The sequence below is a fragment of the Canis lupus genome, chromosome 25, assembly GCF_011100685.1.
Source record: "Canis lupus familiaris isolate Mischka breed German Shepherd chromosome 25, alternate assembly UU_Cfam_GSD_1.0, whole genome shotgun sequence".
NCBI lineage: Eukaryota > Metazoa > Chordata > Mammalia > Carnivora > Canidae > Canis > Canis lupus.
This window is the reverse complement of record NC_049246.1, coordinates 19,597,270-19,620,492: the sequence shown is the minus strand read 5'-3', so window position 1 is coordinate 19,620,492 and position 23,223 is coordinate 19,597,270. Positions and strand designations below refer to the sequence as shown.

The following is a 23,223-nucleotide window of genomic DNA, read 5'->3' as shown; positions in this document are numbered from 1 at the left end:
AAAACCCACTGAATAGTTTCTGTATCACCACTGAGGCCAATAAATTCATCTTTTCTTCTAGGTATAAACACTTTTAAAAAAATCACCATGAGATTAAATTAGAATGTGCCTCATCACATATCATTAGAGCTTCCTTCCAAAAACTTAATTTTACATTAGGGTAAAGAGTGACTTTTGTCTTTAATATCAATAACATGACTCTTGCACAGATTTATTTGCTATATAAAGTATATCCTTTTTATATATCCTTAGGACCTATTGAACAGATGTGGATTAAGTTAAGTCACTGTGTATTCTCACCTCACTCGGTCAGTACTGTGAGTGAGCGATTCATTTTCTTTCTTCCAAAATATCTGAGGCAGTGGCACTCCTGAAACACGGCATTCCAGCCTCACTGGGTATCCATCAGCAACTCCTGTGTTTTGCAGCTTCTCAATAAACACGGGAGGTTTGTGTGCTTCTTTGGCTAAGGGACAGGAGAGGAATTATCTATCAGTGATCTACAAAGGTAATGCTATGAAGAATTCAGCAGCCTTTAGAAATATTGTTGAAATAGATCTTTTCTTTTATGATACCATTTTTCACTTCAGCTAGATGCTAGTTCCTTCTCCAAATCACTCTTTTACCAAGAAAGGTCCCTAGGCTTTGTTCCACTCATTTATTTCCTCAATTAATTCTTTTTCCCCTCAATTAATTGAAGTCTGACAGGCCCACACAGTCCACTGGCCATCTGCTCCACAGAATGCCTGTCTGACAGGCTGAGTGGCACTCCTAAGTCATTGCGACCATCTGGGATGGCTTCACTACTGATTATGCCTCTACCAACCACTGCCACCTAGTGATTCTAAGGAGAACAAGGATTTCTAAGGATTTGATCCACTCAGATCTCTCCTTGCTGTCTGAATCAATGTTTACTAATCTGTAAGTCTTGGTTCAAGTGAGACATACCGTAGGACTTAAAGGGGGAAATGAACAGGGAGACATCTTTATCCAAATTTGGCTGCTTTTTAAAATTGTTACTTAAAACTAGGAATGTACATCCTATAAATTACAAATTCCAATTTGTATTCTTTCAAGGAAGTTATAAAAAGACTTTTTATAACCTCTGAAGGAAAGAAGCCACAAAGAGACAACTTTAATAACACTCTGATTATTACTATCTGATGGGAAATGGTTTTCACAGATGTGCAGTAGAAACAATGTCAGAGTAAGAATAAAGTTTAATTATTTTCTTAGCTACCAATAATGAGTTTGAGGATGCATGACTTTGTCTACCACACACTCCTGTGCAGTGACAGATATAGCCAAGCCACACAGGGGAGAAACAGGTGAAGAGGAGAAAACCTGCACCTGAAAACTGCAAATACCTGAGACTCTCTGAAGATTTGGAATGATGTAGAGGGTTATACTTTTATTGTATTTCACATGGTTTCCTGGCCTCGGGCTATATCAGAGGAAGTGAGAATAGGTCTGTTAATATTCTTTCTGGATCCTAGTTTTGAGAAAAGCATAGAAGGTATAAAATGGACCTCAATGTCAAAGCAGTTTTCCAACAGAATAACACCCACCATTTTGGAGCAATGCTATGCAGGTTACTGATGGTGATGCAGAGCTTCATATGATTTAATCCTTATAAAATGATGTAATCCTCATAAAGACTCTGTGGGGCCTGATGGTCCCTATTTCACATATGGGGTAATCAAGCTGCAGAGATATTATATGTCTGCCAAAGGACATAGCTAATAAATGAGAGCTGGGATTAGAACTGAGATCTGATGCCAAAGACGTGATGCTTCTAATTATTGTGTCCTGCCACCTTTCTCATGCAAGTACTGACTGAGGCACACCAAGATGTCTGTGTCTCTCAGACCTTCAAGTCTCAGTTCTGAGAGCAGATATGATCCAAGGGGAACATTTAACAGAAGAATGCTGAACAGTTTTAGGTTGGAGTAGGGATGCTTAGAGGGTTAGATGAAATTGATCCTGGTCATACAGGAATAGTGAATACTTGATGTAACACACAACATGACAGCCCAGGTATTTAGGACATTTTTGTGTGAAAAAGGTTCCCGGTGCTTTTATTAGAATCATTATCCAGGGTTTTAGCCAGGACCTCCTGGGCTTTATTCTCATGGCTACTGTATCTCTTGGAAGAGCTCAGTGGCTCATAGTTTGGGGAAGACCACTAGAGGTGAACAGACTATGTGATCTGGCCCTCAGTTTACCAAACAGGACCCTGGGAAAGTCACTTACTCTCTCGAATTTCCACATCTGTAAAGTGAAGAAAATTTGCTTCAGTTATCTTTTAGGGCTTTTGTGAGGACCAGCTGAGGTAATGTATATGAAGCACTTCGCATAAAGAGGTATGAGAAATAAACATTCTTTTTAAAAAGAGAACAGATAACAGACTCTTACTTATGCTCAACTCCTAAGGATATTATAAAGGATAAGGGTAAGACTTTGTAGAACATGTACTTGTGGGATCCCTGGGTGGCGCAGTGGTTTGGCGCCTGCCTTTGGCCCAGGGCACTATCCTGGAGACCCGGGATCGAATCCCACATCGGGCTCCCAGTGCATGGAGCCTGCTTCTCCCTCTGCCTGTGTCTCTGCCTCTCTCTCTCTCTCACTGTGTGCCTATCATAAAAAAACAAAACAAAACAAAACAAAAAAAACAACACATGTACTTGTATGAGATTTACCTAACAGTATAATACATTAAAAAGCAAATCTGAGTTTGACTATGACACTGGGGGTAGATGATAATGTTTAAAATTTTTGAATTTTGAGGCCACAGCACATTACTTTAAAAAGTGGGCAGAGAACTTTATTCATGAGCAAATTCTTATATATCAAATTTGGTTCTATAATCCATGACACCACTGCTCTTTCTCTATGTAACACTGGAGGCCAGCACACACAAGAAGTAGAACAACCAAGAACAGCTGCTAACCTCCTCTCTTCTGTCTTGGCCAGGCTAATGGGAGAAAGGAAAGAGAAATAATTATGGCTACACTGAAAAAAAATTAATGTTTCTGATTTGCTAAGCCTTCTGTCCTAATGGACTGTTTTGATGAAACAATCTACTTTTTTCGGTGCTTTGACTTCTTTTCCATATTGGTTAATAATGCAGGGTTAATTTACATTTTTGAATCTGATATTTATTCTGAAAGAAAAAAATTCCAGACTTGCTTACCAGCAACCACAAGCTCCAGGCTGAATGAGTTTTGTCCTGCTCGGTTGGTGGCTATACATGTGTAGATGCCGGCATCTCGTGATGTGACCGGCTCTATGATCAGAGAGTGCACCCCATTCTCACGCACGAGCATCTTGTGAGCACTGTCGGGGCGTATAGGTTTTCCATCTAGTTGCCAGCTTAGATCTGGGGTTGGTAACCCACTGACCTGAATCAGAAAGGAGCATATAAATTTCTCTAATACTGAAACAAAGTGAAATCATTTATAGTTAAGAAACCACCGTAAATTCTCTCCTTCATTAGTACAAGAGCCAGCTCATGTACTCTTTTGCTTAAACCTTTCAATAACTTCCTGAGAAATCATCGACTCACTTCTAAACATCTCTTGTAGAGCAACCTACAAAAGAAAAGTAAAATGGGGTTTTAAAATTTCTTTTATTGTCTTACCTCACCAGGGTTAAAAGGTTACTGGGATGATGTCAGCACAGGGCTCTGAGCTCTTTGGAAAAAGATGTCCAACTACAATACAACACATACTCAGCTGGCATTTATACCCTATAAAGCTTGTTATCAAAGGGTTGCCATAGCTGTGGAGACATAGCTAATGCATCCATCAGCACACAGAGCTATTGTTATTTTATAATCCTTGAAAGTAAGTAACAAGAGCAATATGAAATTACCCAGAAAGCCATCTCAACAAATTAGCATCACAACGGAAACTAAAGTCCTGAGATCTGGACAGTTGTGTAGACCAGAGATCAGGTAAAAGCGCATTTAATTGCTAATATCACATTGTGCTGTGAAGGGTAGGGATGGCTGCCATCTGTCAGCTCTTTATAGTTTTGCCCTTAATTGTGAAAGGGAAGAAAAGCACCATTAAAGAAGGCTTTTTTTTTTTACCGCCACCCCAAATTTACTAGGGGGAAATTGCATTAAAAAAGATGTCAGTTGGACTGTAAAGTAATTATTTTGAAAACCCAGCTCTGCCAAATTCCATTCCTGCTTTGTGATATTCACTTACACTACCTACAAGATGCCTCCTCCCTACATGTAACAAAGATCTTGAGAATTTTTTTTAAGATTTTATTTATTTATTTATTCCTGAGAAAAGCAGAGACAGAGAAGCAGAGACATAGACAGAAGGAGGAGCAGGCTCCTCACGGGGAGCCTGATGTGGGACTCAATCCCTGGACCGAAATCACACCCCGAGCCAAAGGCAGACACTCAACTGCTGAGCCACCCAGGTGTCCCGATCTTGAGAATTTAAGAGAGAAAAAAATAAGTAAACTGAAATGACTGGTTAAAAGGATGAAGATATTTTGGAAACAAACAGCACTAGTCAGCTTAGCTTTTGAAAGGGTCAGGCTCTCTGTCCTCTCCTTTACCTGTTTGGAGATCACTAGAGGTGGTATGCAGGAAGAGGGACACAGGCTTCTGGTCAGGCTCCAGTCCTTTACCAAGTTGAGAAAAAAAGTGGCAAGGTTTGTTCCCACCTTGCTAGGTTAGATCCTGACCAAGGCCATGGCATGTGTAGTAGGAGCATCAGTCCAAGCACTGTGCACTCTCAACACCCCTAATTCACACTGCATTCATGCCAAGGGACAGACTTCATCTCATTAAGGCAGAGAGAAAATGCCCATTCTTCTACCCATTTTAATTCCAGCCCTTCTGGTTATGTAAATAAAGCAAGCCCCATCTCAGGAATTAAAGGTCATTGTAAACAGGTCATTATTTGAACAGAAGCATGCTCTCGGCTGATATGGAAATGGGAGGAGGCAGATGAGCAGACCTGTTACTAGAGGAGTTGGATTATTTTCCCTTCGCACTTAGTACCACGTCAGGGGTAGTCAGCATCTAGGAACGTACCCAATAGGTTAGAGATGTGGGGTGGGGGGGGGAGTGCTTTTTTGGGGCAAAATTATACTGATAATTTTTTTCTTTAAAAAAAAATCAAGATTTTTAAAGACCCTTTTTACATGTAACATAATAATCCCTTGGTATCATCTAATAATCTAAAATAAAATTTCACATGTTGACTCAAATGTCATTTCATAAGTGGTCTGTATGGACTCTTAATTACAAACCAAAAATAAACCCACACGTGCTAAAACTCAAGTTTTGAACTTATACTGTAAAAATAATTATGTTGGAAAATAAAATACTTTTGTTAAGAGTACTTTTTTTAAAAATACATTTCTATAAACCCAGATTTAATCCTCCGAGCATCTTATATTTGTGTTCTGCAATCCCAGAGAGAACCAGCAGAGGGAGCCCATATTCTCAAAAAACCTTATCCATATTTAAGAACTTAAATTTAAGATCAATAAATAATGGGGCAAAAAAACAAAGCAATCAAAAAAAATTTCACAGCAGTGGTTATTAAACATTTCTGGCCTCGAGCTCCTTTGAGGAATTGATGAAAGCTGTATCATACACATAATTTTGTATGCAATTTCAGAACTCACACCTAAGGAAAGCTGCCTCCCAGAAGGCCCTGGGTTAGGAATCCCTGCTGTAGGGTCGCCTAGGTGGCTCAGTGGTTGTGTCTGCCTCCAGTCCGGGGCCTGATCCTGGAGTCTTGGGATCGAGTTCCATGTCAGGCTCCCTGCATGGAGCCTGCTTCTCCCTCTCCCTCTGTCTCTCTCATGAATAAATAAAATCTTAAAAAAAAAAAAAAAGGAATCCCCACTGTAAAATGGGTAAGAGAAGTATGTCACTCTAACTTCTCCTAGAAATGGGAGGAATAAAGGAGTAGATACATGGCTACAAAATGTGTATGAAAACAGAATGGAAGATAAATGAATTATTAGGACATATGACAAATTTAACACATTTATTGCTTCAACAAAATGTGACACTTAAAGGGAAACAACCTCCCAGTGACTGTGTACAGTATGGTATGTAGGGTTCTAAATAAAGAACACATTCAGTAAAAATTTAAAGGAAACGAATGACAGAACAGTATATAAACATCCAGTAAATGGTACTCTCTCTTTTTTTTTCTCGTAGGTTGGAAAACATTTCAAAGATGCACACCTTACATAATTTCCCTAAAAGGAACTTAAAAGACATGGCAGTGGCGGGGCGGGGGAAGGGAGGCAACACCAAACTCTTACCTTACAATCCATTCTACACAGTTTTCCTTCTTGAACTGTTAGATCTCCGGGAGCCTGCAAGAAGTGAGGTCTGAAGAATCGCTCCTGAATTGGTTCATTCTCATCTCCACTGTCCCTTGATCTAGAACGAGGCCTTAGGACAGGACAGATAATAAACAAAAAGATGGAAGGAAAAGAAGGAAACAAAAGGGGAGAGGGAGGGAGGAAGATAGAAATTATTTTCAGACTCTTGATTTTTATAATAATACATGGAGTAATTATATAATTTTCTTACCTGATTCCTATTCCGAAAGTTTGCACTTAAAACCAGAAAAGTTAGCAAAGTCTTGTTTCATTTGGAAGTTTATTATGCACTTAATAGTCTGCTAATTGCAGAACTTAAATAATTCCGCTATCCTAATCCTTAAAGCTAATATAAATCATAAAAGGGGAAATGGGAAAAAATGAAGTACTCTATATTAACCTATTTTTCCCTAAATAAATATTTTTGAAAGCTATATGAGAAGCAGCAGCAGCTGTTGCTCATTTATTACCAAATCTTTTCCAACAGAAAGTATAATTTTCCACTGGGATTTTAAATTTATAGGAAATTAAAATCTCTTATTATTTTGTAAAAATTTCCTATCTTTCTAATCAAAATTCCTTTTCATATTAACCAGGAAAACAAATTATATTTTTTAGCTTTAAAATAAGATTGTGCATTCTTCCAGATTTGGTGCATCTCTCTTGATTTGAGTAGGTTGTTAGAGGCACCTTTAAGAATAACACCATTTCAAGTTAATTGAAGGGAAGATGCAACAAAGGAACAGGATACTGAACATAAATCCTGTCACTAATCATTAGAAGACAAGTTTAAAAACATTTAACTGGAAAAGGTAAGAGTAGAACAAAGGAAAGAACAGTGTAATAGGCTAATAATTACTAGCTTTTTAAAATATATAGTTTACTATTCTCCAAGCACAGATCTCATTTGTGAGAATATTTTTCTAGTAGACACGGACACATGGAAAAGCTTAAATATTGAAGACACAAGAAAAGCAGAAGAAAGTAATGCAAGAGATCTGCTACTAAATATGCCCTGTTTATAGGCATGTGCAAAGGCCTAACTAGGTTCTTGTGACTAGATATTGCCACAAACAAGTTAGAATTAACCCCCCATGTGTTTCGGTGCCAGAACAGCCTTCCAAATTGTTGAGCAAAGGTTTCTGAGCATGCGGTCACATGGGGTGTAGACAGACATACCACTTGTCTGGGGCTTCCTCAGTGTTTCTGGCTTCTCTTCTGTGAGCCTAACTTAGTATGTACGTGCGCTCACCAGCAGTATTTGCATGTGGGGCCTACAGTCTATATAGTCAGGGCTATTTGAGACGCTCTGTAAGATATCTACATAGGCACCCAACATGACAGCCAGGGTGACTTACCCTATTTTTTTTAACTGCAAATATGTTACTAGGAAGTGATCTCCTTTTCTCCTCCCTGCCTACTGTAGTTCCGGCAGTATCCTTGCATAAGCTCAGGATGACTAGGAATAGGAAGCACATTTTACTTTTAACAAGTACTGGTTGAACTTTTAAAATAGGGCACATTTTACCTACAAAATTGTCATAAAAAATAAACTGTTTTGAATGAAATGACTGAAAAGTGAACATTCACAAACCAGCTAATTTTAAGAAATCTAGTGGCAAAAAGAAAGAAAAGAAAAGAAAAAAGAAAAGGAAAGAAAAGAAAAGAAAAAAAAAGAAAGAAATCTAGTGGCAATAATTTGTCATGGCCAGTCTAGACCGCTGCTGGTCTAGAACTTTGGTTTTGAATGGCTGTGTACCATTTACTAATATTTTCATGTTAATGTGCCTGCCATTTAAAGGTGTCTAGTCTTGTTTCTTCATATACTGACTGGGCCCTACTTAACAAATTAGTGGTGGTATATTTAACTGGGCTTAGCCACATTAGCAACTAACTTTCCCTTTTTTGAATTGCAAAGGAGCATAATCATCGAGGGGCTAGTCAATGTATACACTTTAAGACCGTATTCATGTTTTTCTGTCTTCTGACACTGTCTGCTCTTCTTGGTCATACCATGATTTGAATATCATTGAATTTATAGTAATGACTAAAATAAAATAGTAGTTAACACCTATGGGAAGGAACATCTGCCATACCTTCTGACATGAGGGTGGCCTGAGGGAGAGCGGGGACTGCGGCCTCTTTGGTTGACAGCCTGTACCATGAGGCGTCCAGTACAACTGATGCGGCCCTGTCAGAGACATCAGAAAAAGAAGTGATTGCCATGCAGAACAACTAACCACTAAGCACCATGTTTACTGTCCTGTTGTCCATAACAAACCAATATGCCATATTAGTAAGAAATGTACTTTCCCTGAGTTAAACTCCTTGGCAAACTCTCTGTTTGTTTAAAGAACTTGGTGACTAGGTCTTTCTTTGAACTATTAAGAAAGCTTTACTGTTTTATCTAGAATGGTATTTAAAATCACACTCCTTAATGAACTAATTATAATCTGCTATGGTCTCCCTAACACATGGAGTTGAATTGTACAATATAGCAGGAGGACATTAACTGTCTTGCAATAATTCCATTTTTATGGTCAAATATCTATTAGTTGTAGCTAATTCTGAAATCATACTAGATGATTTTAGTTTTCTGACGTATCTTTATATATATATATAAAATGTCAGTGGTATTCCTTCTAAAAACCACATATTAAAAGAGACGCCAAAAAAAAAAAAAAAAAAAAAAAAAGAGACGCCAGCATCATGAAGTGAGCATTATGTGAGAAGGATACATGGGCATGACAAGGAGAATAGAATGACTATAGGCTACCACATGCCCATGAATTAAGCATAGTTGTGATTTAAAAACCAGGAGCAGTGAGATACCTAAAAATATGTGGGTTGTATGACATAGGCCTATCTAATGAAAAGCTACATTTTATCTCAAGTTTTATCTCTTAAGTTGAACTGATAAATGCTGTCATAGGATGGACAAAAGTAATACTTAAGAGGACTCAGATGACATGAGTAAATCACCACTGTTACTCTGGCTTTTTGTTTTTGCTCCTTCTTTTACTTTTTTCCCTATTACTGGAAGAGTAACAGAATAGATTTTTTCCTCTTTTATCTAGGACAGGGTGAGCAGCTGTACTTCTAAATTCTGACGATGGCTAGACAGAGCAGCAAGAAAGGAAAACGAGAAGCAGCAGATTATTAATGATGAGACTTAGGGATTTCTAGCTCACAGTGGATGAGCCACCCTCATGTGCACTTATCGCCCAAATTTACCACTACCTCTCATTTTCATTCCACGGTGCCAATATAGACAGGTAACAGAAGCACAGGTGTTCTGTATGTTTTGAGGAACTGCTTTCTGAGTTCCACCTCAGAATGAACAGGGATGAGGGAGCACAATGGTGGAGGGGACGCAGAGAAACCCCACGGCAGGAGTCAGTGAAGGCAGGAATCCAGTCAGCAGGGCTCTCTGGGTCTCACCACAGACTGGACTTCTTTAGGGCCTTGACCACTCCAAAAAGGCAAAGACATATCAGGCTGTGATACAGACAGGAGAAGAACTGGGAACTATCAAACAGAAAGAAGAGGTCGTAAAGAGACAAAACTGAAGTAGTCTTATCGCACTAGATATGTGACCTCCTCCAGCACTCACAATATTTGCTATTGAGGTCCTCTTTATTTATTTTAAAGATTTTATGTATTTATTTGACTCAAAGAGAAAGAGAGAGAGAGCACAAGCAGGGGAACCTGCAGAGGGAGAGGGAGAAGCAGGCTCTCCATGGAGGTGGGAGCCCAATGCCAGACTCCAGAGGATCCAAAAGGGAAGTTAACATTAATCACTTATGTGGTTAGAAAAAGATGTAAGTTAAATTCAGCCTTTAACCTTGAATTTGGGGAAGCAGATCAAAAATTTTTCTCTAAACTGGAGTTGAGTTTTGACTTTCCTCAGACTTTAGGCAAATCACCAAATTTGTTCAAGCCTTTGTTTCTTCTTCTGTAAAAACCAAAAGATACATATCTGTGTATCTGTCTCACACAGATGTTGTAAACATTAAATGATACAACCTAAAGTGATCTTTATTTTCCAAATATCAAATGGATCTTAATATCATGAAGTATCACTATTAATCATTGCTGCTGTTGTTTTACTAGACATTATATATGCACAGACATGCATCCAGATGATTTTTTGGGTCTTGACAGCTTGGTTGACTCCAATAAATTTCTCCAAGTGGTTATACTTTGCCCGAGTATGCTCTTACCTTCTTTTTGATTCTTTCAAACACCTCTTTTAATGATGGTCTCCCCACCCTCTTAACACTGAGATGAGTTTTAGTTACCTTCGCATGACCCTCCTTAGCTCTGGAGTCAGTCTAGGTTTGTAAACCAGGCCTGTCCTTTATAACTGAGTGACTTTAGGCAGGTAATTTAACCTCCTAAGTGAGTTCATGTATAAAATAGGACCACAGAGTTAATCAATCTTGCATGGGTTCTTATGAAGATTAAATGAGCTAACCGGGGTACTTAGTATTGTGTTTTGCACACAGTAAACACTCGAAATGTGAATTATGGATGTAATTATAATAATGGCCAGATAAACATGAAACATTCCTTAGAATTGTTTTAAAAACAATTTTTTTCATACATAGTGGGGTTTTCTTTCTTTTGGTATTAGGCTATAACCCCTTTTCATGCTATTGCTTGAAAGGTGCCAAGCACACTGGTATTCACTGATGTAATGGCTGCATTTGAGGCATAAGATAAAAGATGTCCTACTCAGCTCTAAGCATTAGATTCTGCTTAGGATAAACCCTGACTCCTCTTCCCTCTCCAAAAAAAAAAAAAAAAAAAATAGGGTCAACAAGTTGGCATACTACTCTCTAAAGATCACACATTTCTACAATGTTTTCAAGACTTTTACTGCTACTGCTTAGAACCATATACACAAATACTGCCATAAAATATCTTTACCCAAATTTAAGAGAAAGGTATATGCCACCATTTGTCATTTTTAACTCCTACACCATGTTTTACTTCTGAACATAAAAGGGGAAGGCATGATCTTTAGGAGGCAGAACTGTTAGTTTGAGAATACAGTGTTATTGGCTAAATATATATTACTAATCAATAAATGACCAGGAGCATTTAGAAAGCTTCCAAACTAACAAGTCGTATATTTTTGACATTTTTATTTGGGGGAAAAAAAAAAAAAAACAGAATTCAGTGAAACACTTTTAAAAGATACAACTGAAAGTTCAGATTTTTAAATCTGGATGTCTTATATCTGAAGGTCGTACAAAATTCTATCATACTAACGTGCCGTTTAACCCTAGTATCCTCCTCTGATGCACATTAGTGCTGTTGCATTTGCTTTTAACTTTTTCATTTCTACCTACTTTATTATTAACACATGAAGGAATAATGGAAGTGAATGTTTAAAATTTGAAATGAGCCAGGAAATTTCTAATGCTAAAACAAAACACAAGCAAACCCACTTCTTAAATTTAATTCAGCTGTGTGTTACTTTTCTATTCCAAACAAATCCACAGAGTTTAAAGCTATAGAGCAAATAATAAGTTTGAATTCTTAAAGTGATTATGTATCAAACATCAGCTTTTAAAGATTATTTATGTCTCATGCAAGGCCAATTATTTATATAATATGGAAATAACATTTATATTTCCTAGCTTATGAAATTTAACTGTGGCACACAGGTCTTTATAAAAGCTTGCCACTTGTATACATAATGCAATTTGAGGAAACATCAAATTGCAAAACAGCCCTTCCAAACTCCAAGGGCAGCACAGAGTAACTTAGCAACACAACAAAACAATGTAAAACATTCATGTTTAGATTTAGCTGTATCTTAAAGATAGGATTAGAGTCTAAAACTGCTTTTGTGATCCTCATTTTGGCATTATGTTTGGTGTAGTGCTGCATAATCACTCATTATTTCACTTAACTATGTGATTGCTTTGGTCTCTCGTGAATTGCAGGAGTAGCACACACTGTGATACACAGTGTCTAGTATATGTTTAGAGCTGGGTGTTCCATCCCAAGGAGAATTTGGATGTAGTCATCAATATCTAAAGTGTTTCTTATTCCCAAAAGATGGACTCAGGTGGAAAAATATTCTATAAAATATTCTGCTGAACTTTAGTGTTTCTCTTTCCTTGGTTCTCACCCTTTCTCTTGGCTGCTTTCTGTAACTACTTTCCACTGCTCAGGAAAACTCTGCCGTCTGTATTTCATTACTGAACTCATTTTTCCACTCCAGCCTTTTCCTCTTTCCCTTGGTCATTTCACATCATGTACACTACAGTGTACCAGAAAAAATAGATGTAGTTGTCTCCTTTTCAAACCAAATATACATCTAAAATAAAAAAGTTTAAGGTAACCAAAGGGCATGAAGGAATTAAAGAATCAAGTTTTCTTTTGACTGTATGTTATGCTTTTGGGATTAATGTGTCCTAAAAAATTCAGCTTTGACTTTTCAAATCTTTCTCAGTGCCTTATATCATGCTTATTCTATTTATTTTTATTTTTTAAGATTTTATTTATTCATGAGGGATGGGGGAGGGGGGAGGGGGGCATAGAGACACAGGCAGAGGGAGAAGCAGGCTCCATGCAGGGAGCCTGATGCAGACTCGATCTGGTGACTCCAGGATCATGCCCCAGGCTAAATGCAGGCGGCTAAACTTCTGAGCCACCCAGGGATCTCCTCATGCTTCTCTTAAATCAAATTTTTTTAAAAAAAGATTTTATTTACATGAGAGAGTGAAGGGAGGGGTAGAGGGACAAGCAGACTCCCCACTGAGCAGGGAGCCTGACACAGAGCTCAATCCTAGGACCCTGAAATCATGACCTGAGCCACCTAGGTGCCCCTTAAATCATGTTTTAATTCACAAATTAAAAAAATGGCAAAATACTTTGATAACAGATGTCATAAAGTAGAAATTAAAACAGCATCAAACATTTCTATAAATGATAACATATATTAAGGATACAGTAAAAAAATGGTCTGCTGCTTGTCATGGTTTAAATACCTCTCTGTCTTTCTAATGGGTGGTGAAGTTTGTCCCAATTTCTAGGTGACAGATCATAAAACCTGTATCTGGCATATCTGCACATGCCTGCTACTGAAGACGCCAGGAGAGAGCAAGGAGTTGTACTCTTGAAATTAAAATCAACCAGGCACATGCTGAGACTTGGAATAGCAATTAATACCAAGTACCATAAACATAAAAATTCCCTCACAATTTCCATTTGAGGCCTACATGCCCACTTTTAGGTTTCCTCAGATTCTCTTCACAAGTTTCCTCTCCTATGCCTGCCTTTGGTCATTTAAGGTAGAAAATAAGACATGATTTAGCCTCACCCTCTTCAGAATACTGGCTGGATCAGCTAACCTTGAAAGGCAGTTGGAATTCTAGGTAATAGGAACTACTCTGGTGTCTGTGACCTCTGGAACTCTTTGAATCTTTTGCTCCCTCTGATAGACCCAGAGCCGTCATATTCCCGTTTTTGGAAATCATGGGTAAGGTGGGATACTCTGTTAGAGGGCTGGGCTTTTGGCTGCCTGATAGGAACTAGTCCACTTCTCATTGCTTTGTCTTCTCTCAAAGGGCAGAGAGGCCAAGAGCGAGAGAGGATTAACTTGGGACTTACCCTGATATTTGGTTAAGCAGTGGAATTCACTCGGGGACTGGAATGAGGGCACTGACAGCTCTCTTCTGGGCCTTCCTTGGGCAACTTCTGGGCCTCCTGTATGGCTCCAGTTGGCTGTGCTGTGGGCATGGCCCTGCCCAGCTCACAGCTCCCTCCACCCAAGCCCACAGCTGTGGTGGTTGTGGCATGACCACAGCTCTGCCTAACTCCTTTCCCATGGGGGTGGTAAAAAGGAAAAGCAGAAGGTCAGAAGACCACACACCAGCAACATGTTGGGTGGAAACTCAGCCCGAACGGACTTTCTTACTCTAATAGTAGGGGTGGAATGTCTAGAAACAGAACCATCCTTTACATCCTAACTCCATAGACTTCTGCCCACTTTTAGGGCTGCTACTTTCAGATAGGGTTATTAGTGTCTTTGAATTGAAATAATGTCAATAACTAGCTTTTATTGAAAGCATATTATGTGCCAGGTAAATCGAGTGCATTATTTAAATCCATACAATCATGCTCATTTCTTAGGAGAAGAAACAGGCACAGAGAGGTTAGGTGACTTGCTTAATAAGGTCACATGCGTGGTGAGTGGCAGAGATTCAACTCAGATCTGATGCCAAACTTCATGCTCTTAACCCTGAACTATGCCACTTAGGCTTTTCAGTAGCACAGTTCTGCATTTCTGGTCTTTGTTGTGTCGTTTCATCCTTTTTATTTCTTTCCCTTCCTCCTCTTCTACATTACAAAGGGGATCTTCAGCAGCCCTCCTTTATCTAATGACTTCATGCAGTCTCCAACTCTGCTCATGTCCAATGGAGTCCTTCCCTGTTTAGAACTTTTCCACATGTAAAAACTACATTTAGTATACATGTTACAAATTATACATGTACAAATTATACATTTAGTATAATTTGAAGAAGACTAGAAGCAGACTCATAATTGCAATTTTACATTTATGTTGTTTTAGAAAACTGCTGACTCCAATAAGTGCTAAAAACATTCACTAGGAAAAATGCCTCAAAATTCACATCAGGACCAGGATTGGCGAGTGCTTAAGAGACACAGTCAATTCGATCACTATAATACATAGCAACCTTTCTAAAGGAATAAAGGACCTAGCAAGAAGAGAAATTTTGGATTTTGTTGAGTTCTTCACTATTATTTTAATAGGCAGAAAACTGAAAATTGAAATTGTTAGTAATAGTCAAGGAAACATACTGAAAATAGAATTAGAAAGAAAAAAGTAAATTCTACTTCTTTCCTCAAACCCTCCAAATGAACACAAATAAGTATTACAATGTGACTTTTAGTAGAAATTGTGCTTTTGATTATTTTTCAAGGTGATGGTCATGTATTCATTGATTGAAAAAATAGAACCTCAAGAAAAGTGCATATTTAATATGGAAACTGTTGAGAGTGTAGAGTCTGCTGTGCTCTATCACAACCTCATTTGTGGAAAATTAGAATTTCATTCTAATCTTAATATTATTACAGAAATTGATGTTTATGTGACAGTGTAATATTAGGATAAACATTGCACAAACTTTTAGAAGTGTGAAAGCTTTGCTGAAATTATTTGTATCATTTTCTAACACTTCATGTTTTCTTCAAAAGAAAGAACAAAATATAGAATGATATAAATAGATCAGAGATTTTAAAAACACACTGGACAATCTTCATTAGTTATATAATAAAATTTTTAATTTTACCTTTTTTTAAGTGTGCAATTTGCTATTTACATGACTTCTGCTGACTTTGTAAAATTACCCTATCACACAATGAGCTCTGTGATTTTGTCACACAAAATCACTTCTTACTCATTTTTGCATCCTCCCTACCCAGATAGTGCCTAAAACATACCTGACACTCAAAAAAGAACTTGCAGGCTTGAATTGAGAACCTGATATTCACCAGTAACTGCTACCTATTAAATTCTAAGTCAGATGATCCTAAATCTAAGGACGAATACAAGAGAAAACATTTGGATGGAAACTAATCCTGAATGCCATACACAGATGCTATCAAAATTATAATTTGTCTACATTTATATACTTAAATTCTACTGAATTAAGTAGGTATATATTTCTTTTAAATATTTTACTTTTTGAGGTTTTTTTTTTACTACACCGTATTTATGTATGTCACTCACTGTCCTTTTCTTTTTTTTCTTCATAGAACTTGATCATATCTGAAATTATATTATTTAAATATGTTTCTTTTCTTATTTTCTAGCTCAAAACTTTGTTCTGTCCACCACTGCAACCCCACCACCTGAATAAGAAGTGTACCTATTAGGCCCCAAGTAATATCTGTAGAAAGAATACGTATCTGTATTGGAATTATTCATGTGAAAAACACTTGATGAAATAAAAAAATACTAATGAAACAAAGAATTTTTCTATCCTCCGAAACCAAAATGGATATGGAATATGGGAAAATAGTTTCAAGTCAAAGAACATTGATTCTGCCTTCTAATTAAACAGTTACTTTCTCCAAACAAATGCCTATGAGCACTATACACAGAAATGAAGCCAAACCTATACCCTTAATCTTTACCTGAGGGTTTGCAGCCATAATTGTGTAATTCCCATCATCATCTAGGGTGGAGGCTGTGGTATGGAGAGAGCACGTCCCATCAAGATCCCTTTGAATGGTGTAGTGATCATTCTTTGGAGAGATCTGCTTTCCATCTTTAAACCAATAGATCTGTGAAAGGAAACAGTGATGAAAGATTAAGGATATGTGTAGTACTACTCTGTTTGGGGGACCGGTAAATAATAACTGTGTGGCCTGCACAGCTGATTGGTTAAAATGTTAAACACAATATTTGAAAAGGAAATTGATTTTTGAGTGAAAAAGGTAGGTAACAAACAGGTTTAATTCTATTTTAGTTTTTAAAAATTGTATCTTTTTTATTTAAAAATATGTGTATAAGTAGGTATTCACATATTATTCACATATTTTTTGACATTATTTATATGGAGTGATCAATGTTGAATGTAGACATAGTGACTTCTGGAGTGGCTCTATAGGCATTTTTCTTTTTACTTCTATTTTCACATGTACTGAATGAAAGGCACTGAAGTAAAATGTGTTACTTGTGAAGGAAAGGTAAAAAGGTTATTTTAGAGAATAACAGATCTAACTATTCCCCTGAATTGTGTTAGACAAAACAGCAGGGAGGGGTGCCTTGGTGGCTCAGTCGGTTAAGTGACTGCCTTTAGCTCAGGTCATGATCCTAGAGTGCTGGGATCGAGCCCCATGTCCAGCTCCCTGCTCAGCCTGGAGTCTGCTTCTCCCTCTCCTGCCCCCCCTCTGCCGCTGGTGCTCTCTCTCTAATAAATAAGTAAATCTTAAAAAAAAAAAGAAAGCGGCAGTGAGGAATGACCACCAGTTAAGGATTGGTGGTGGGTGGAGCTCCAGTGCTTTCATTGTGGGCCAAGGAGCATATGCTCAAAGGTTGAAAGTTTGCTCTCCGCACCATGTTAAAGAAAACACAGTTGTATTTAAACTTATAAGTTTTAGTAATATCTTAATTTGGTTTGATAGAAAGTTAAATGTGAAAAATAAAGTAAAAATAAATCTGGACTAATTCACACATTTTAAAATGGTCAAATTCCCTCTTTCATAGGTCCTCCTCTCTTCCCTCTCCTGTACCTAAAATCGCTGGTCCGGGCAGCCCAGGTGGCTCAGCGGTTTAGCACCGCCTGCAGCCCCGGGTGTGATCCTGGAGACCAGGGATCGAGTCCCACGTCGGGCTCCCTGCACGGAGCCTGCTTCTCCCTCTGCCTCTGTTTCTGCCTCTGTGTGTGTGTGTGTGTGTCTCATGAATAAATAAATAAAATCTTTTAAAAAAATAAAATAAAATCGCTGGTCCATGGAACCCTAATGATGAATCACGTGCCAGCAGCCCTCCCGTGGCTGAGATGCTGAGCTAATAATGCCTGCATCAACCCACCCCAGACTTACTTAGGGAACTAAACAAATCCCTCCTTTTAAAGCCACAAGTTCTCTGTTGTCAGCTAAAGCATTCCTAACTTGGTCCCTAACAGAATAAAAACCTACTTTAGAACCTTCAGTTTTTAAAATGAACTTTTTCCTTAACGTAAATCCATATGCCAATTGAGACCTCAACTAGCATTCAAATTCAACTCAATGAAGGCCTCTGAATCTGAAAAGTCTTTCTGAAATTTACATTTCTAAGAAAGGAAAGGGCTAGAAATCTCTAGCACTAAACAAGTACATAAAGAATTGGGATCTGACTGCTGAAACTTTTCCAACTTCCATTTTCTAATTAGCTCTAAATTTACAGGCTGTATTATTAACCTAAAAATGAATCGTCAGCTAGACTTAACTCTCAGTTCTAGAAATTAGGTAAAGCATGATACTTCATAATTATCATTCTCTGCTTGGCGATTTTATTATTTCTGATGGAACAGAGAAGCTGTAATTAGTATACAATTTGCATTCTTGCTACTATGTCAATTCTTCAGACTTGTCTCTGTTAATCATACTTTTCACCTCCATCATACTTGGAATACAACGTTCAAATGAAAATTAAGAAAGAGTCCAACAATTTTAGCAAGACTGCTAACGGAGAGGGAAGAGGAGGGTACAAGAGATGAAAACAAGGCAAATTAGAAATCCCTTTGTCTTCTCATGTTTCCATTAGAACAAGCATGTCAAGGGTAGACTACCTTTTCCTTTCTTTTTTTAAACAGAAGCCCCAAAAAAGGATTTTTTTAACATGATGAATATCCCATACTTTAATAGTCCTAGTGCATTTATATAATGTGTGCAGAAGAAACGGTTGTTCAATAAACCAGGGAGGGAAGAAAAAGAACAGCAGTGAGGACAGGAGGGAGGAAGGGAAGAAAGGAAGGAAAGGTGAAAGAAGACAACCTAACAGTAAAAACTCTTAAAAAATTAAGCCTCTTAAAGCTGTGAAACATTTAAATTCATACTAGAAAAGCAGAGTAACGTTAAACACAACAGCCCATCTTTCAGATGAACACAGTGTTCTTTAGAACAAGAATCAATGATCTTAGAACTTCATTAATGACCTTAGCCTTGAGCAAAGTTTAAAAATAATGGATTTTTACGAACATTTTGGAAGTTTAATATCCAATTTCTTGTTAAGTTTCATTCATAAGCTGCAAGTTTATTTTTAGTACATGCATTTGGTATCATGTTTGTGAATACACAGCAATTATCCAAGTTATGCCAAGAACTAAGAAGTTTTCTCTAACACAGTGTATTAGAAAAATCTCATCTTATGAAGAGGTGGATAGGAGTTTGGAAAGTTAAGGCTATTTTCTTTGCTCTTTCTCTGTGATACCACTGTTAGGCTTTTAATTTCAGTGAGTGTATTTTTCATTTCTATATGCTTATTTTACAAATTTGCCTGGTCTTTGGTACTGTCTTGTTTTTTTCATTAAAATTTCTATTTCTTTTAACATTGTTTCAATCATTTTAAACATAGTTTTATCTTATAGTTCACTTAACACTGTTCAATACTGTGCAATACTTGAGTTTCTATTTTCTTTTGCTATTTATTCTCATCATTGTTTCTCCTATGATCTGTAAGTTTTCACTGTGAATTTCTTCCTCCCTCTTACACTGCAGAAGTCTGATATGCCCCAAATTGTGAGTATTTTTTGGACAGTTTTTGCTTGCTTCTCCCAGAAACAGGGTTTTTAATCATCTTGGACTAAATTTCGTATTAATTTCTCAGCTTCTGGCTTCATATCGTGAGATAGTGTCAATGTGGAGTTTCCATTTCTCATGGGCACCCTTTTTTATTCTTTTTTCCCAAGTTCTAGGGAAAAAGTGTAATCCTGTTTATTGCTTTCTGGACCAGTGAGCAGTTACTCTTGTCTCCCTTTAAAGACAGAGCAACTCTTTATCCAGCTGTTTCCATGTGTCTGTAGAGAGAGGGCTCCCATGTATGTCAGCCTAGCTCTCCCAAATATCAGAAATTCCTTTAATTATTCCTCCTCAACAGTATTCTAGTCCTTAGCCCCTTGTAAATACAGGAAGCCTTGGTTTTGCAGATTAAAGATCTGAAGTTTTCGTAATCCGTGTTAAATGCTGCTTCCGTATGGCACATGGCATGGGGCTCGGGTTCCAGCCTGGCCACTCACCAGCTCCTTGACCTGGAGCAAGTTAATTAAACCTCCCTGAGCTCAGTTCAGGCACCTGTGATTTGAGAGTGACACTGATAACATCACATAAGGAAATGATGCAGGTGTATGAAAAGCTCCTTGTCGATTATTTAATTGTTACTTTCCCATTCCTGTCTTCAAACCCAAATTCAACCCTTCTTCCACTCTTTCTGGCTTCTGATGCCTCCTGAGGAAGGTCTGGAACTTACAAGTACTTCAAACATTTGACATCCTGAGACTGAGAAAGGTAGTCTGTACCTCTTCCTCTTGTTACACATGCTATATTGTAGAAGCTAAACTTCCTCAGAACACAGGACTCTGAAAAAGCCACCTTTTTTCAGCTTGCTTACCTTTGGCTTTGGGTTCCCAGTCACTCTGCATGTGAAAGTTACAGGCATTCCCTCGAAGATCTTGTAGTGTTTCAGCTTCATCTCAAAGAATGGTGCCACTGCATTTTCCACAGGCACGTCCCCAAACTGGATATCATCACCTGATTCATCCACGGGAGACCTTTCTAGCCTATACTCGATCTCACTGATGAGTCTCTGTTCACAGCTGGACACTTTATATTCCTGTCTCAGGAAAAAAAAGGTCACATTAGCAACCTCGATCCCTTGTGGTCCCATGTGTCTCATGAGTCTTACTCTCCTCTCCAGTGACACTAAGAAGAAAGTGATATTTTTACCAGAGCCCAGCTCAATTCCATATAAAACAAAAAACATCTGGAAGTAAGTATATATGATATTTCAAATTGTCTTCAAGTCTTATCATCCTCCTTCCCCCAGGAACTATGAAGATGAATTTCTTTCTCTTTTCTCTTGGTGGGGGTGGGGAGTGGAGGAGTGGGAGGGGTGGGGGTGAGGAAAGAAAGGAAAAGGTAACAGCTTTGTATTCCTAAATTGTTCACAAAAATAAAACATGATGGAACATGGATTTCTTGCTGTAGGGGGAAAGCTGATGCAGGGTGGTGCAGCTCTTCAGAAGGGCAACAGTTCATATGGAAGGCAGCCGCACTATTACATAACATTTTATCACGTGAATAATGGAAAAATGGCATTTGTTTTTCACTCCTAATAATCCTCAGCCCCATTGCCTCTGATCTCCTCCTCGGCTTTGCAGCTAGTAGGCACTACTCTCCACCCTCTTTAAAAGAAAAACAGGATTGACAGTCCAGTCAAAATTTGGATTAATAAGACAAAAGCAAAGTGGCCATCAACATCCTATGGTGATAAGGTGGATTCTACAGTTCTCCTGCTTACAAAGTATAATGACAACAAGGCAGCCTGTTACAAAATAGTCTCTATTTAGTAACAAATAAAAGATGTTTTAACTCGTTTTTTTCATAAAGAAGCTACCCCACCTTTAAAAAACTGTTGTCTTGAGGGAAGAAATACAGCAGTATGAATAAAACTGCAAAGAATACATGAGCTGTTTTATTCTACTTACTATCAGATTAGTCAGTTTGAGAATTAGTGAGTTTTCCCCCAGAAAGGTATTAACAAATGAGACACTTTTAACAATTTATAGTTCAGAGTATTCACTAGTGACAGAATCAAATTCAAGTTTGTAAATATATTTTTTTCTTAAATATCTTTGTAAAGATATTCAAGTAGCAAAAAGCAAACTGACTGTAGTAATTCTGTTCATCTGATATTAAGTAAAAACAGACACTGGTCATAGTATTTGTAATTAATAATATGGCAGTAAAGACAGATACACAGGTAAACAAGGAAGAACACAAGAAAACAGATACAGGGAAAGACCAGAAGGAGGAGAAAGGTGAAAAGCTTAACCTTTTGACCGTCCAGAGTACTCCCTACAGAAGCATGAGGAGACTCAATTTCCTGTAATGGTAGAAAAAAAAGAAGTGAAAACTAATAACAGAAATAAGAACCTAGAAAGATTTCTAGTTTTCTTTCAGTTGAAAATTTTGTAGTAGCAATATTTCACACAGAAAAATCCTCAGATATTGAAGACAGACCTATTTCTCAACATCTATGAGAATTTACTTGATCCTTTAAACTTGTTTTAAAAAGCTTCCTTTAATCTTGAGACTATATCTAGAAACTCCAAGTAGAAGCAGTGGAGATTATAAAACAGCTTCCATCAAATTCATGAAGTAACCTTTTCTTTTTGTGGTAGGAAGGGAACAAAAATAGCAATCTAGGTTTTCTGCTGATTAGTTATTTGTAACTATATATGTGAAGGAAAATAAAGACAGTTTTTTTCTATACACAGATATCTTACTTTGACTAGATGTTATGAATATAATTGGAAATATTCACTAGCTATGTCAAACAATTTCAGTGAAAATATGTTTCTCTACAATATGTATTTTGCAATGAAGCACAGGACAGGAAAAACAGAAAGATACTTGAAAGGAGAATAAACTAATCAATAAGATAAAAAGAACAGATATCACTGAAATAACTCTCATCAGTCACTTAACACAGCTGTCTGGCACATGCTTTGTGCTCAATAAATATTAGCTATGAGTTGGTGATATTAATACTGCCTTTCTTTGACTTGTCCTATGCTTCCCACAGAAGTGATCCCAAGAATAGTGTCCATAAAGAGGATGGGGGGAGGGGACAGAATAATTACTATTTTTCTAATTTGTCCATAAGAACACAGTACCTGATTAGCTGTTTCCTCTTCTGGCTCCTGAATATTAAAAACAGTTGCACTGTCAGCACCTAGTAATCGACGAGCCATTCTTTCTTCATATGTTAACCTCTAAACAGAGTAAACCACAAAAAATACAAAATTAGAACATTCACAATTACATACATACTGCCTCACAAACAAGAATTTTTAAAAATGACTTTTGATGTTTTCTGTAACTATTTTCTCTCAACCTTCAGATACCTGTCTGTAAAAGGAGTCTGTTTCCTTCCCTCTCTTCAAGTGTTCTGTCACTCCCTTCCAGTCTCAGTGGCAGAGACCACAAAGAAAATACATGTCCTATACGAATCCTTAACGATACACATAGAGAAAAAAGATATTCAAGTAGCAAAATATTTTTTAAAGGAAATGTTATTTTGATGGCCATTCACAAGCTTCG

General features: G+C 37.6%; 2 protein-coding genes across 7 annotated transcripts in view; one reads left to right on the top strand and one right to left on the bottom strand.

Annotated features, from left to right (window-relative positions):
• The window catches only part of CBR4 (carbonyl reductase 4), an 82,742-nt gene extending 66,381 nt beyond the window's left edge, over positions 1-16,361 (top strand). Inside the window, exon 5 of one of the 2 annotated variants that reach the window (XM_038573562.1) lies at positions 16,228-16,361. In XM_038573562.1, coding sequence (XP_038429490.1) covers positions 16,228-16,274 — 47 coding nt within the window. In that variant the 3' untranslated portion in view covers positions 16,275-16,361. Of the gene's footprint in view, positions 1-6,202; positions 9,077-16,227 lie in introns of those variants that run through there. The other variant, XM_038573561.1, reaches the window with a different exon arrangement.
• PALLD (palladin, cytoskeletal associated protein) overlaps positions 1-23,223 on the bottom strand; it is a 421,753-nt gene that overhangs the window by 16,911 nt on the left and 381,619 nt on the right. For 3 of the 5 annotated variants that reach the window (XM_038573555.1, XM_038573557.1, XM_038573559.1), the window contains 8 exons: positions 22,797-22,895; positions 21,953-22,003; positions 20,510-20,731; positions 16,552-16,701; positions 8,469-8,563; positions 6,310-6,442; positions 3,194-3,401; positions 301-466 (listed from right to left, as the gene is read on the bottom strand). In XM_038573555.1, the coding sequence (XP_038429483.1) occupies positions 301-466; positions 3,194-3,401; positions 6,310-6,442; positions 8,469-8,563; positions 16,552-16,701; positions 20,510-20,731; positions 21,953-22,003; positions 22,797-22,895 (1,124 nt within the window). The remainder of the gene's footprint in view (positions 1-300; positions 467-3,193; positions 3,402-6,309; positions 6,443-8,468; positions 8,564-16,551; positions 16,702-20,509; positions 20,732-21,952; positions 22,004-22,796; positions 22,896-23,223) is intronic. The other 2 variants (XM_038573556.1, XM_038573558.1) reach the window with 2 other exon arrangements.